Below are 16,687 nucleotides of genomic sequence, written 5' to 3'. Positions count from 1 at the left end.
GTGGCATAACGAGTGGGGTGCAGGGTGTCATGCACCCAGGCCCATGCAACCTTAGTTACACCAATGTCTGCATTCTTTGGAGCTAATGTACAAAGCAAATTATAAGAATAATATTCCAGCTTTTATCCATAATGTAGAAATAATTATAATGGAAAAATGTATGCCGTGTGGTTGCAGGGGTGAATTTCTATATAGGAACTTGAGGGTGGTAGCTTTAGGGGAATGGCCCTTGGATTTAACATTTTGTAGAAATATGTCTAATAAAGGTTGTAAATGTAAAATCTGACTATGCACAACTGTGTGTTTGCAATATTTTTTTTACACAGCATTACCCATCATGCATTTTGTTTCAATTCACTTTAATGTATTGAAGCCCATAGAATCCATTTTGGTCTGCGTCAAACAGTTCAAGATTTTCTCTGTTCAGGTCCTTCCCAGTTAAAATAATGCCATATGGCATAGCTTTATATAGAATCATATAAAATATTCACAGATGATATTATGTCTGTACATTTATATACATGTAGAATAACAAGAAGGAATGTAGGTTACCAAGAAGATGGAGGCCATTTGTAGGAAACTGGCAAGTTTAAGTTTCACTGGCACATTCTTTCATTTCTCTTTCTTTATCACCATCTCTCCTACTGTTTACTTATTTCACACACTCTCTGTCTCTCTTCCTCTGCATATTTAGAAACATAATAAATGACCAAGGTTATACTCTATATGGAAGAAAATAAAAGAGCTCAGTTTATCAATGTATAGAACAAACTTTTTTGGCACAGTCCATCAATACCATATAGCTCCTAATATATGCAGCTGCGTTTTAGATAAAGTGCTGAAAAGGTTAAAAACATACAGATAGAATGGGCACTAATATATTTGGTGAATGCTATGCATACAGCACACCATTTTTTTCAGCACAGAAAGAGTGTGGTTGTGTGTGCCTCTTGCTTCATTTAAGCCTGGTCCATCTGTACTTGTCTACCTGGGTCATTTACATTGCCCAGCAGTGTGAAAAATAGGTATGTTGCTGGAGGAAACACATATGTTTGATGACAGATTATATAACAATAGTATAGCTTATTGACTTTAGTTTCTATAGATTATGTGGTGGCAGCCATTTCCTATCTATAACAGCTCGTTGTGTCTGAGGTGGATGATAGCTGCTTGTCTGTGTTTTTGTATGTGCGTGCTTATTACACGTATGGAGTGTGTATATGACCTGAATGTTTACTGCAGGATGGCTCTCTGTAATACATGGTTGCATAACTATGTAAAAATATGTTAGAGACACAATATTTGTAACTGAAAGATCATGTTGCATGGTTTGTATTTGTGTAGAGTAGTTATATAGTGTGTATGGGCTGTTGACTGTAGGTTGTAGTTTCTGAGTGGGGTTGGGTATAATGTTTTTGGTGTGCAATGTGTTATCTTCTATGGTAGAATAAGAACAAAGGTACACACAAAGATACACGCACCAATATTATAAGACAAAATAAAGTTTCGTACAATAGTGGGAGATGAGGCGGCCGATATTGGAAAAAGCCTTTGATATTGGTTGCATAGTTGATTGGGCAGAACTGAAAATTTTGATTCGGCACATTTGAAGGTGCCTAAACATCATAACATTAATGCTGAATTGTCAGATAGGGGTAGAATTCCTTTGTGTTTACCTGCACATCTGATGATTCTGCTCTTAATGTTAGTATAGTGGAGGAATTATCTTTCCTACAACCAATGGTCAGGGGAAAGATCTTAATTGTAGTGTGTATGGCCACCTTTAGCATCTACTGGTTTGGATTTGTTGAGTGTATTTGAATTGGTACTTAATATGTGACTACATTTAATATGTTACATTTGGGCTGCTGGGTGTATAGGGATACATATGCACATTAACTGCAGTATATCATAGCTATCAACCTCTTGGAGTTGCCTTATTCATGTGAAAGTACCCTTTAAAACAAACATTATTGCAGCATCCAGGTGTGAATTACTGGTCCTTGAAGGCAAAAGATTTTAACAGTGCAGGTGTTGTCAGCTGGTAGTGTACTCCAGGATAGATGTGTAGCAGAAGTAGTATTGCTCTGGTGTTTGGATGCTAAAGGCTCTCTGTTGGCGCATTTTTTGCACTGTTTCCTGAATGCTGACAGTGCCCACATCATCCAGCTGGGATAGGCAGATATCCAAGGTACAGAAGGTGCCTAGCATGATAAAAACAGTTGTTAGTACTGGATTTATTTGTTCATCTTGCTATCACTGGTTCATTTTGTTTTTCTCAATGTATTTGTTTATCTCGGTTTATAGTCTTATTGCCATTTTACTTCATGTCCACTTTATCTGCCACATCTCTTGCTTTTCTCCACTTACTACTAAACATGACCATTGCTTGTCACTTTGGTATGGTACCTGTCCTGCCAATGCCTGCGCTGCAGTGTACCACAAAGGGTGGTCCTCCTGGGGGGCCTCGCCATTGGGTTCCTAACTCCTCAACCAGTCTTCGTTGCTCCTTCTTCACAGCACCTCTAAAGTTAATTAGAGCAGATGCAGAGCTGGGAACCCCAAAATCTGGCCAGCTAAGGAATTGTAAGTGGCTGATCAGCCTTTTGTCCTTGCCCTTGAAGAAAAAAAAATAACAAGGAGACCAGATGTAGAAGGGGCACAAAACAGGTAGATAAGAACAAAATAAGAAAGTGGTGGAAGAACAAGATAAATAGAATATAAGGCAGAGTAAGCAATGGAAGCACTCCAAAACTTATGGTTTCACCTGACGAGTGCTAAGCTCCAGGGTGGTCTTTCTGTAGTGCTGGTAATTCTCAGTGGCTTTGTTGGTCACAGTAACAGCTCCATATGTTGACAAAGACCCAGTGGACAGAGGCCAGTACTGGCCACACTTTCTATGGCCACCTTCCTCAACCCTTGAAAGAAAGTGTGGTTTTAAATGGTGATCGGGAAGCTTAGAAGAAACATAGGGTAAGGAAGAATTGGGGTAAAAGAAGCCTTTCCAAAGGATAGTGTGTTTCCCTAGCTTCTCCAGCTGTGCACATCACACTCCACACACAGTATCTCTGCTCTTCTTTTTCTTCTTTCCATCTTTTATCTTGGTAATAAACATTATAGGTGCGCACTTTACTTCATGTTACATCTAAGATCTTCACATTTTTGTAGTTTTGGGATATTCTGGCTCTCTAAATGTCACTCCCATTTGTGTTCATAGATTTTTGTCTCACTAATCAAATAAAAAATATAAGTTTTATATTGATGAATATAGAAGCAGGAGTCCATAGGAGTTTATAGGACAAGACGATTCATGTAACAAACCTCACTTGTGATACCTGTCTGTTATACATTTTGTCAAGCTCACTTACCTGGTTGTCATGACAATTACCAATACATTCTGCTCCCAAATCATCTGCCAAAAATCTGAAAATGTTTTCTCAAGAGGACCTGAGAAAAAATATGGAAAAAGGATGATTGGACAATTGATATAGACAGTCCTATGTGACACTGGAAGAATTATATGAAATATGCATTTTTGGGGGGTTTCATATAGACATATTCCCCTGTCATGAAAATGCACTGGTTTGTCTCACCAACTGTTTGTTATTTTACTTTTATAGGCATTTATTATTTACATTTACAGTACATCTATTTAGTATACATATCTATGTTATCCATATTTCATCTCCTGTAATTACCATTACTGTTGACTCCAATCAGTCCTACTGAAATTGGATAGAAATTGCCATTATGCATAAGGTCGTATGTGACAGTGCCTTGGACCTGAACCATGATGCTTTACAGATGTGAATATTTTTTACCAGTGGCTCGTATGTCGACTGACATTCCACATGGGGCTACCAGATAGTCAATCATAGTCCCTTTGAGTGTGGCTCATAAGTAAAAAATGTTGGCGATCCCTGATGTAGAGGTATTTTAAGACAATATGTAGTTGGTCTTATTTTTTGTTTCTTTTAATTTTTTTATGTTTTGTGGCACTATACTTTGTAATGTTTACTGAAAGATGAATTAAAAAAAAAAGTGATAATATTGATAACAATTAAAATGTACATAAAAAGGTGACATCAAACAACCAGAAAGCTTTTTAAACTTCCTTTGTTCCTTGACCAGGGAAAACTTTTTCTCACATTACAGTGCAATTCTATTACTTAAAAGCAATTGTTTCAGATGTCACTTAATGGTGACCACGCAAGACCACCAAATGTATGCACCAGTTCAGCCTGGGTTTATAAATTGTGTGCAGTTGCATACATTGTACAGGGCAGATGGACATGAGGAAGCTCTTGAATTACCACCTGCATTGTTGGGGTTGTACTTCCAGGGTTTTACTTTGTGTGTTACACCTCCACATGCAACTCAGTCACACTTAGGGAATCATGGTCCAATGGAAGTGGCATCATTTGCAAACACGGGCTTCATAAAACAGTACTGCAACTAGCATTGAGCTCAACAATGCAAAATGTGCAGCTGTAATGTTAAATTCACAAGTTGTGGTACATGCTATTTCACATTATCCCACTATTTAGCTGAAGTTCTGGGGGAAAACATAGCAATTGTTTGTTTTTGAGCCTAGTAAATTACACTTCTAGCTTACCCTGGGTTCCAATATACATATTCTTCTGGAGATACCCATCCATAAAGCTGGCATTTATGTAATCAGAGCGCTAGAGAAAGTTAAATAAGAAAAATGAATCAGGTTTGCAATTAAATGAATGACATTCCTGTTTATCTTATTTGGCAAAATATTTCATTTTTGTCACTTCTGCGTCACTGAATGCAGTTGTTGTTACAAAAGTATTTATATTTTCAGTTTATAAAAAGCTTAATAACCTAAAAATTATAAAATAACAAATGTAAATTGCAAACGTGCTTAGAATAGTTAGCAACTATTATCATTTGGTAATGTGAATTTTTATATAAACAGAAATTTCTCACCTCATGCCAATTCAGACGTTTCAGTTTCACACGGGTTTGGTCCAAGCATAAGACATCTCCATAACGATTTCGATCGCGATTCACTGGGGCCCTAAAAGAAAAAAGAGAATTCATATATTCACTCTTTCAGATCCCCTGCTCCCTCTCTCACAGACATGCCCACATCTAATGTTTCTTTTGACACACTTACAATGACACAGTGAATGTTCCTTCTGGCTGTTTCTTTCTCATCTCCTCGTATTCCTCATATGTTCCACGCCTCCCAACTCTGCCAACATACTCCTTCAGCTGTGCTAAAGTCATCCCCCTAGCTCCAGGCCTATGTACACTTCCAGATGGGCCTCCTCCTAGTACCATTACTAACTCATCTAAGGGATCTGGCTTTCCAGCTCGACCTGGAAGAAGTAGACAGTTCCAGGAGCCAGGATCCCAAGGAAGGAGACCCCCCAAAGACTCTGGAAGGCACTGTGGAGGCAAGTGCTCCAAAAGCTCACTTGCATTGACCATGTGGACCTGAGGGAACAGAGATACAGCCGTGAGCTAAAGAAAACAGCAGAAAGACAACAGATAGTAGTGCAAAAAGAGAACAGTATGACAGAAAATTGGGCATTTTTGAAGCATAGACATTTGTGCCTATTAAAGAGAAAGAAGCAGAGAGTAAGAATGGTGTTTTCTTATACAGTGACAAAGACAATATTTAGAAATAAGAGGTTGGAAGGACAAGAAAATAGTGTCTGCACTTACAAAGTTAAGGTAGCAATACATGGGCAGATTTCAGCTGCCTATTAGGGTTCTTAAGACCGACTTGACAGCTTATCTGCCTGTGTATGGGGCCCTTTAACAGGCCACTCCGACCTATATCTCGCTAAATATTGGCCAAATGTCAATTGGATAGGCTTGATTTTTTGTCGGATCTGGGACTGCATCAGCTCATTGATGCAGTCCTTGCTCCAACTTTTCCTATCCCCTTCATTGCAATGTGATCCTTTGGCCATAGGGCCAAACGGTTTCATTAGCACGATATTGCCCACCCAAGGTGGGAATATCAGGAGAAAGATTTACTTGTTTGGCGACCTCACCACACAAGCAAATCTTACCATGTATTGCCACCTTTACTGCGCATATTTACTACATACCTTTGGCTGCGTATGTTTATGCTTACCCTCTCTCTCAGCTTTTCCTTGAGTAGTAGGCTAATGACAGAATATGGGACCCGGAACCAGACCGGAGGGGACACAATAAGGACCTTCTTCAGACGAGCAGGGAATGCACCCTACCAAAGAAGCAAAGCTATTTCTCGCACACAATTGAAGAGGCATGCTATGTAGACACTCAGTAGGAAGAAGTAAAACCTGAGATGTAGGGAAGGAAGAAGGTGTAACGCAAGGTGGGGATCTATCTGGTTTGGAAAGTGCAGTGCTTTGCAGAGAATAGGATGTGTATAAAATACTTACTCTCAGCAGGCTCAAGATTTTCTTGCTTAATTCCAACTCAAAGTTGTTGTACTGACTTCCACCCATGTCATAGATAAAAAACAGGCCATTTCTCTGTGTATCTACACTATAGGAAGAAAATTAAACAGTAGCTTCTTTTATATGTATGTATTATTATTATTATGCAGATGAAATAGCATCTTCCAAGTGCTGACTGCCATATTAATGGTAAGCAATATAGGATGTACTGCAGTGGCAAAAAGCAGACGTCCTCAACTGCCCTCTTAACAAGCATTGTCTAAGTATTTTTTCTCTCAAAATACTCTATCCTCTGTGTGCTCCCTGAATCACTGCAGTTAGGTCATGTGCTTGGCAAATGTTTGCCTTTTACCAATTATGTGGCAGGTATTGTAATATTTATTGTGCTGACATATAAGCACCAGCCTGCCAGTGCTGTAGAGTCTATCTTTCAGAGGTTCTCTTTGATTCTTCTGCTATGCCATATATGCAGTACACAATGCACATCAATCAAATAAGTAGGCTAAAAAAGGGCACAGGTTTGAGATACAAAACAAAAGCAACAGCTTTATGTATAGTATTTTGGTACCATATTTTATTCCTAGTCTTCCTTTAAACAAGCCCCCCTATTGGGGTTGAGGTTGTAGCAAATTAAACATATGCCCTGGGATCCCAGTATCAGTGTAAAGAGTGCAAAGAAGCAATATGCTGCAGGTTAAATGTCTGTGAAATATGTACTTTCCCCTTCATCTACCAGTTCCCTCCTGCTCCAGTACTGACACTGCACACACACCTACCCCAAAACACCACATTCAGGTTTCTAGGCTCTCACCTCTCCACAGCTCTGTCCAGTAGATAAAAGAGAGCTTGAAGTACAGTGTGTTGTGCTTGCCTGCTGTTTCTGCGGGCTGGATGGTGTAGTTTAGCGGTGAAGATTGCAATGGAGGCTCCAGTTGGGGCTCTGACACTCTGGAACAAAACAGTGGATGACCAGTCACATGCACTTTGACCTATCCCTAAAGCTCATTATTCCAGGACTTTAATCCATGACCCCTGCCCTCCCAATGATTAGTTCAGTATGCTGTCAATAGATTCAATTTGATGGAATGAAGCACTGCTTCCTGCTACAATTATAAGACTGCCATTTATGTGAGTTCATCTGTAAAATATATATGACACTTACATATATCACTTCCACTCATCCTGTGCCTAGGATTATTTGTTATTAAAATACACAAGAAACTTGAACATCTTGTAAATTATATAATAATAAATGGTGCTTAGTTATGTCATCAATTAAAAGTGGTGTTTAGCGAAGTTGTGTCACATGACTCAGTTAATCATCTGTATTATAAGAAATAAAGTACCCCCAGTTGTAACATCTGAGCATAGAATAAGTTGCCTTTAGGTAGTTGAGAAACTCCTTGGTGTGTTCTATTATCCTTAGCTTTTTACAGTGAAAGGTTCTTTGTCCATGTATTTTTGTCATCCCTTAGACTGTAAGCTCTATGGAACTTCTTCCTCCTGTCTCTTTGATACTTGGCTCCTAATCATTAATGTAACTGTATTCTGTAGTTAATTTCTGTTTGTTCCATGAATTTATTGTTCTGCTGTACAGTGCTGTGTACATAAGCAGCACTATATAAATAAATATATACATGCAAACAACTGGTTATTACTTTATAAGCATTAAATAGAACAACCTTCTGACACCTAACCTCTCACCAGCACAGTAAACTTGCCACTCAGCAACTCAGAAAGTAATGGCTCTTGTAAAGGATTCAGCCGCACTATCCCTTCTCTGTGTCGGGTTTCCTGGAACACAAACATAACATTTATGTTATACAGTGACAGAAAATAAAGGTGATACAGACAGGAGACCAGGAACTTATAATAACAGATAATAATTATATAATGTTGATAAATATATAGTAATGTTGATATATAGTAGGTGCTGTGGGTACCGCCCACTCAAACATTTGTGGGAAAAAATAGCTGGCTGGCCTAGCTGGATCAGCTGGTTCTTTTCTAGAATTAAATTATATGCTTCTACGTTTCTATATGCTTTCTAAACAGATATTTTGAAGTTATATAATGACAGACAGGTACAATGGGCAGGATTGCAATGCAGAATGCTAAGGGGTGCACAAACACAAGATTTTGTGGGACGCTGCAGAATCTCATCCAGTTTGCTGTACTGTTATCTCATCAGATACAATAAGATGCTTTCTTTTTTTTATGCAGCTACAGCCAACAATCAATGTATATCAATGAGAAATAACTTAATCTTGTCAGATAAAAATGCAGGCAGGTGTGTCAGTTCAGTTGTGTCAAATGCCAAAATATTCAAGCACTTTACCAGTCTGTTTAGCTACATTATTGTTGGGCAAGTGCAGCTACATCCCATTTCTAGGATTTAATCTGCAATTAAGTCTCTTGTGGAGTTCAGATCTAGATGTGTTTGGGTTACTGTCTTATAAACGGGGGTCCTAAGTGCTCTTGAGCTACAGCTTCTAGTACCCTCTTACTCCTTTTATTTATCAGCAGGATGTTGGGAGTTGTATTCCAAAACAAGCAAATATTACATCTCTTTCCCTAGATGAAGCCATTGTTAGACCCTAAGATAAGAAAATACCTATTGTACAAAGGTTTCTCAGTGGACCACTAATTTGTTTTAATTGTGCTTGCAGATTTTGCCCTGATTACTATGAATATAATACATATATTCTGATAAAAACAATAAGCAAAACATAAGGTTACCACAAGCCCTGCGGATTTTAATAGCCCTCTAAAGAGCCCCCAAGACCTCAATAGTATGACATCATCATTTTAATATAACCTGGCCCTTAAACAGGCAGTGTTACAAACTGGCCCATTACATGCAAAGAGCTGGCCCCGGCCTTTGTGGCCTTGCCACAAATCTGGGCCTGAGAGCTGCTCCACTGGAAGACAGGGAAAAGCTTGAATGAAGGACATAGAAAGATGGCAGTTACTGTGAAATGCTAATCTGCACACATATCTCACTCTGTATGAGTGGAAGAGTTCAACTGCTCGCACAACATCAAACTTTCTCGCCATCAGAAATTTAACAGCGATGTCCCATGAGAGAGGCGACACGGAGTGGCAGCTTGTCCACAAATTCATCTCCTGCAGGAACCTGTTAGTAGCCTAAGAGGAATCAGAGACATATGGGTATTAATAGACACAAGTAAAACAGAAATCGGCCTATGGGAACAGGGTAGTGAAGGAAAAGGGGATCTTAAAAGGGAGATAATGAAAAAAGCAAACAGGGGGAATGCAAACATTTTTAAGGAGGGAAAAAATTAACAGTTTATCTGAAATGTTGCTCTATAATTTATATGTGCACACATACACACTCATATTTATACTACAAAAAAGACCAGATGCGTGTATGTATACACACACACACACGTGTATATATTTATATATATATATATATACATATATACACTCACATAAACACTTATGTCTTATGCCTGATTTCATGGCACTACATATACAGAATAATTGTGACAATAAACAAGACTAGAAGTCGCTCTTCATCTCACTATATGCAGGACTAATCACCCGCACACAGGGACTGCTTTACCTGCTCCTCCTCCTGTGTCAGAGTCCCTGCCATGCTTGCTTCCTTCCTTTTCCACAATTCCCAGGCCTTGCTCCAGACAGAGGATCCTGCAAGGCCTATGTTTTAGTGAATCGTCTTTTTTTGTCTGCTGTACCCGGATTCAGCAAAGAGGAAGTCACGCCAGGCAGGGTATAACAGATCTTTAAAAAAAAAAAAAAAAATCCTAAATTGTTTGGGGCCTCATTTAGGGGATAATATATCTGTGGGGTGGGGAAGAAGGAAACAGACGTGAAAACACAGACAGTAAAAGGAAAAGAAGCAGTCTGTAAGGCTGTAAAAGAGAGTAACAGGCACCCTCTAGTGGCTTGCATAATTATTACAACATGGTTTAAAGTGACACCAAATGGAAAGTCTTATAGATGATCTCTATATTAGCAAGAGGCCATGCTCTGCAGTTATTAGCTTTGCCTTGCTCAAGCAGTTTCTCTCTTTCCCATATGGTTAATTTGTCCATGTGCTAAATCAGGGGTCCTCAAATTTTTTTAACATGGGGCCAGTTCATGGTCCCTCAGACTGTTGGGGGGGGCCGGACTGTAGTCCTCAAACTACGCCTCCTGCGTCCTCAAACTATGGCCCACTCCCTGCTGCATCCTCCAGCTCCCTGCTCCTCTGCTCCCCGCTGTGTCCTCTGGCTTCCTGCTCCCCACTGCGTCCTCCGGCTCCCAGTTCCCCGCTGCATCCTCCAGCTCCCTGTTCACCCACTTCCCGCTGCGTCCTCCAGCTCCCTGCTCCTCTGCTCCCCGCTGTGTCCTCTGGCTTCCTGCTCCCCACTGCATCCTCCGGCTCCCAGTTCCCTGCTGCATCCTCCAGCTCCCTGTTCACCCACTTCCCGCTGCGTCCTCCAGCTCCCTGCTCCCCCCACTGCGCCCTCCGGCTCCCTGCTCCCCCACTCCCCACTGCGCCATCCGACTCCCTGCTGTGCCCTCCAGCTCCCTGCTCCCCCGCTGTGCTCTCTGGCTCCCCGCTGTGCCCTCCAGCTTCCTGCTCCCCCACTGCGCCATCTGACTCCCTGCTGTGCCCTCCAGCTCCCTGCTCCCCCGCTGTGCCCTCTGGCTCCCCGCTGTGCCCTCCAGCTTCCTGCTCCCCCACTGCGCCATCTGACTCCCTGCTGTGCCCTCCTGCTCCCTGCTCCCCACTGCTTCTGCAGACAGGTAGTAGCCAGGGGTGAGAAAGGCAGCAGGGGCCGGGTAAATTAACTTGGGGCTGGATCTGGCCCGCGAGCCGTAGGTTGAGGATCCCTGTGCTAAATTTTTAAATGTGTTTTTCAGTCAGAGTTTATATCTGATTAAATGCATTGTAATTAAATATATTCTAAAGGAAGCATCCATAGTTATTTTATGCACAAAGAATCACTGAGCTGCTGAAAAGAAAAAGATAGCCTCTTTTTTTTTTAAAAAAAAGATGAAGAGTTGCCTATGGCAGGATTTTCATCAACTTCATAGTAGAGTGAATACTTTGTTGCAAAGCTTTCTCCACAGGGTACCCAAGAAGGTCCAATTTTGAATGCATTGAAAATGTCTTCTTATTCTTGTGATCTTGTGACAGGGGTACTTTGGCAGCTGGGCAACATTCCTGGAAGCAGGACTTGCACCAGCCTCGTTATGGACCTGGAGTGCTATTTCTTTGTATTCTTTTTTTAAAAAGATGTTTATTTATGATTTTAACAAAGGTGAGTTACAGAACAAGATTTATAACTAGCCATTCTTAATTCACATTTCTACAAGCATCTCCCCTTTGAGTACAAGAAAACTTAGATATCTTTTTGTAAGTGTTTTGTATGTGTATTTGGACACAAGGCTGTATTTAGGTCAGATGCTGTCCTGGGCGCTGGATCTAAGCCCCACCCACTTCCCATCAGATAACACAGGACAGTTTGCACATGTGATGATTGAAAAAAGTGGGGAACCTCACTCAGCTCTGCTAAAAGTGTCTAATGGCAGGCTGGGGAGAGTTATTTGGTTCTTAAAGCCCTGACCAGGTGCCTTATTACTTTCATGGTACAGTGCAGATCAGTCACCTCTTTTTATTTCATCGGTTTACTAAAGAATTAGAGGTACAGTAGGTTAATGAAAAAATATTTTTGTGTTTGTTAATGACCAGAACCACATAGTGCAGGATGTGTCTTATTAGCACAGTGCTATAGACACACAAGGTATTTGTCTAAAACTTCACATCTTGAACCCTAGCCACCAGATAGCTGCTGAAATTCCAAACTGGAGAGCTGCTCAACAAAAAGCTACATCATTTAAAATCTGCAAGAAATACAAACTGAGGTGCAATTGCTAATAGTCACTGTATAACTGTATACAGCCTACTGATGCAAGGCAATCCGGGAGCTACTGCCACCCTGGAAGTAAAGGCAATTCCAGGATCCCATAGATGCAATAGACATGCACCCAAAGAATCACACCCTAATGGCTTCCCCACTACTAAAATTGTTGCCACAATGCATGCCCAGTCAATGTACAATTAACTGCAATATGGTGCCTTGACATACTGGATGCAAATGTGGAGAATACAATGCTGTGTTTGCTTCCAATCACTCTGGAATTGTGGGGGAAATAATGCATCCTGCACTATTATTTTGAGCTTTTTTTCCCAATTCTTTATTTCTCTTTATTAAACAAAAGGGAAGGGGGTGCAGTGAGGGGGGTATCATCATGTCTATAATCTTGCACTTATTTAGCCCTACCTTGATATCTGGTGTTGTCAGGCTTCTGCGACCCTTATCTACTGTACTTGTCAGATACTTGTCTGATAGACCTGCCAGACCACTAAGGGCTCTGGCACACGGGGAGATTAGTCGCCCGCGACAAATCTCCGTTGTCCCGGGAGACTAATCTCCCCGAACTACCATCCCAGCCCTGCCTACATCTGTGCCTTGGTCAATTTTACTGTCTGTCAAGAGAGCTTTGATTGGAGAAGCCATAATAAGAAAGCTCCAATCAGAGCACAGCTTACAACAGAACCTGAGCTTGCAGGAATGCAAGAAGATTTTAAGGTTTAAAGGTTCCAGAGCAGTGCAGCATGCCTTATTGAAAATCTGCCTATGGGGTCACTGACCCGGCAGCCAAAAACAAATGCTCTGTGACACTACAATTTTATTATTATTGTTACTTTTTACTTATCTTTCTAAGCAGGCCCTATAATATTCATATTTCCATTCTCTCAAACCACCGTTGCCACTGTTTTCTGTACTACACAATGGCCTGGGCTTAGAATGTAAGCAAACAAAGAGCAATTGCTTACTAATGTACTCTCTTTTTTTTTACTCTTTTCTCCTTTGTTAATATAGTTTATGTAGTTGCACTTGTTGGAGTTGTAACTGTGTTACTGTGTGCATATGTTGTGTTTGCTTACTATACTGCTTAGAGATGACACACGCAGAGGAAGGAGATGCACACTCAAGGGCACATATCCAGAATGAACTTCTGATTCCTTTTCTTCCTGGAGAACTGAGAAATAAAAATATATATGCCTGTATATAAAATAGACACCATTTTCCATTATGCACTGCAGCACCAGAGATGAGTGGTAAGTTAATATAAAAAACAATAAGCTAAGAATTAAACGCAAATTCATAAAACTCATAGAAAACTGATATACAATTGTTAATCTTTACTTGGTTGAGGAAATGCTAAACCTTAAAGGGGTAATTTACTTTTGAGATAACTTGTACTATGTTATAGAATGTGCTATTCTTAGCAACGTTTCAATTGGTCTTTCTTTTGTATTCTTATAGTTTTTTTTGGTCATCTTCTTTTCAGTGTTTAATTGTGGATCGCTTACCCTGGCACCCAAAACACTGTTGTTCTGTGAAGCTACAATGTTATTGTTTAGTTTTATTAATTACCTTTCTACTCAGGCCATCTCCTATTCGCAGGGTCGGACTGGGGGGTGCAGGGGCCCAGCAGGTGCCCCCGGATCCCCCCCCCCTGCAGGGTCCCCCACTGGACATCCTCCCCTGAGCGCGCGTAAGTTTAACGCGTCAGGGGAGGAACAGTCGGGCAGGGGGAGCGCCGGCTGGGTCACCGGGGCCCACTAGAACCAGGGCCCACCGGGATTTTTCCTGGTGTCCCGGTGGCCCAGTCCGACCCTGCCTATTCAACCTCCAGATAGCTGCTGAAATTTCAAACTGGATTGCTACTGAAAAGAAAGCTAAATAATTCAGAAACTACAAAAAAAATGAAAACTGAAGACCAATTGCAAATTATTTTTTATGTATCATACTAAAAGTTTATTTAAAGGTGGACTATACCTTTAAATAGGCACATAGCTAAGGTTTTAGCAGTTTGTAAAAGTAATGAATTAGTTGCAGTCAAATGTCTGTCATAGTTGCTTAAATGAGAAGTTTCCCTTCAAATTAACACTTAAAACAATGTATGTGTAGATGGTAATACTGTAAGACAACTTGCAATTGGCCTTTATATTTACTTTTGCGTGGATTTGTACTTTTTTGTTCAGCAGCTATCAGGGTTGCTAGGATTCAGTTTACAAAGTAAACAGGCAATGGTTTGAATGAAAGACTGGAAGATGTAGAGGAGAGGGCTTGAATAGTAAGATATGTAATAAAAAAAAAAGCAATAAAATCATAGCTTTGGAAAGCAACATCTTCTTGGTTGCTAGGGCCAGAGGCTGATGAAGGAGTTTAATTGAATACTATAAGAAATAAAATATCAAGACCCCCCCCCCCCCCCGATGACAGAATGCAGTGCCACTCAGTTACACTTTAATTGTGTACTTGCATGAAGATGCAGAAAGCATTTTTCACACAATTGCACAATTCAAGTGTTTCAAACTATGTGATTCCCATGCACTGCAATCAAATGGTATTTGCTGGAATTGTGTTGCCTGTGGTGGCTTACCACTTTACTTAAAGAGGTTGTTCATCTGTAATGTCCTTGTCTTATGAAACCACCTACAATCCTCTCAGTCTGTTAGAAAATACATTTTCCGTAAAAACAGCAAAAAAGACCACTGTAAAAGCTACATCTTATACCTGTTAAATCGGTCCTCCTTCAGTCTCTCTGATCAGTTTTCTGAAGGGATGGGAGTGGCCTATTTTGAACCTGATACACTGAGAACTTCCTATATGCTTACATCATCACATACAGGCTTTGCCCTTACTTTTTTCCTATTGGACCAATTCACTGGTTGCTTCTGCACTCTAACCAGTTTCATAAATTGAAAGGTCATTGGTTAATTTCTCCCTTGCAATGGCATAGGCAAACTGATAAATCTAACAAACTGTTATGTTAGATTTGTAGCATTGTCGCAAGAAGCTGGGAGTCCTATACGTGGTGATTATAGGGGTCACTGCTCCCCCCCCCCCCCAGCACAGGGTCTGTGCAGAAGTGCAGGATCAGCAGAGGGATGATTCTGAGGTGATAATCTCTTCAGCTGCACATTTTTATTAATTATGTATGTGGTAAAGATTGTTCTATTAATGTGAACTGTTAGATTTTCAAATATTGTACAAAGGTGAACAACCCCTTTAACTCTAGGCAAATCAGGGATCATTTTTAAAAGAAATATGTTTAGAGAACAAAAGAGCATCGTCTTACTCAGACGGAATGTTTAGTGGTTTTCATTGTGGTCACTTTGTCTCCAACAGGACTGGAAAAAACTCTGGATTGTAGCAATTGCAGCAAGTGAATAAGCAATTTTCCAAGATATATATATTTTAACAGTAGTATGTTTTTGCTAGTTGCTCTTACATGCTCTTTGGCTTATATCAGTATATCATTGTGGTGGATTTTGCAAGGCAGATGATGAGTATATATATATATATATATATATATATACATTGTACTGCACTCCTCAGGGACATGTACAAAAACTGTTTTTATTGAGACATTTCCAACAATTTGGGTTCCTTCTCATGGACAAATAGAAGCAAATACAGTATGAGCTATGTATACACTTAACCTTTCCTGAAGCACCACACACAGTAGGACTAAACAAGGAAAAGTGCTTATTCCGTTAAAAAGTGATCCTATATACTTTATATCCTAAACCAGGGGTGTCAAATACAATCACATAAGGGGGCCAAAATCTAAAATACAGGCTCAGTCACGGGCCCAATTTTTAATTAAGATACTTAGTAGTAGAAGGATAAATCCTTCCTCACCCTGAAACACCATATCACATGCCATCCTTGTGCATTAATCATGTTCGGAAAATAACAACAAGCACAAAGCAAACTGTAAGCAAAACAGATAAATTACAAACTGTGGGGGCCGTGGGAAAGGACTCACCCACCAGGTGCAAACTTGCTGCGCGGAGTTCTGTGGAAGTGCCCGCTTTGCCTGTTTTATGTGACCAGTTGTGTCACCTGACTGTGCCTCTCCAGTCCCAGTGGGGCTCTGAGCGGCTGCTTACATTCTGCCCTGCGTGGTGCGTCATAACGTACCATGCACCCTGCAGGGCAGAACGCCATATCGGAGTGCCACTGGGACTGGACCAGCGCAGTCAGGCAAGTGCATGGTCAGGCATAGTGCCACTGGGACTGGACCGGCGCAGTCAGGCAATTGGTGCTGCACAGTCACCAATGGCCACATAAAACAGCCAGGCGGGCTGGATTTGGCCTGCAGGCCTTGTGATTGACACATGTATCCTAAACCGTTGTTGT

The 16,687-nt window shown here is 40.7% G+C and overlaps 1 protein-coding gene across 3 annotated transcripts; it reads right to left on the bottom strand.

Annotated features, from left to right (window-relative positions):
• Positions 1-340: 340 nt before the first annotated feature.
• ptpn9 (protein tyrosine phosphatase non-receptor type 9) lies at positions 341-15,100 on the bottom strand. 3 transcript variants are annotated; one of them, XM_012966132.3, is made up of 14 exons: positions 15,056-15,100; positions 10,018-10,196; positions 9,432-9,575; positions 8,133-8,222; positions 7,240-7,376; positions 6,411-6,516; positions 6,119-6,229; positions 5,147-5,469; positions 4,957-5,047; positions 4,616-4,685; positions 3,369-3,447; positions 2,768-2,918; positions 2,410-2,617; positions 341-2,204 (listed from the first exon to the last, which is right to left on the bottom strand). In XM_012966132.3, the coding sequence occupies exons 2-14, from the start codon at positions 10,048-10,050 to the stop codon at positions 2,038-2,040; spliced, it is 1,710 nt and encodes a 569-aa protein (XP_012821586.2). In that variant the 5' UTR covers positions 10,051-10,196; positions 15,056-15,100; the 3' UTR covers positions 341-2,037.
• Between the last annotated feature and the right edge of the window lie 1,587 nt (positions 15,101-16,687).

Source organism: Xenopus tropicalis, chromosome 3 (genome assembly GCF_000004195.4).
Source record: "Xenopus tropicalis strain Nigerian chromosome 3, UCB_Xtro_10.0, whole genome shotgun sequence".
NCBI lineage: Eukaryota > Metazoa > Chordata > Amphibia > Anura > Pipidae > Xenopus > Xenopus tropicalis.
This window is presented reverse-complemented; position numbering and strand designations above follow the sequence as displayed.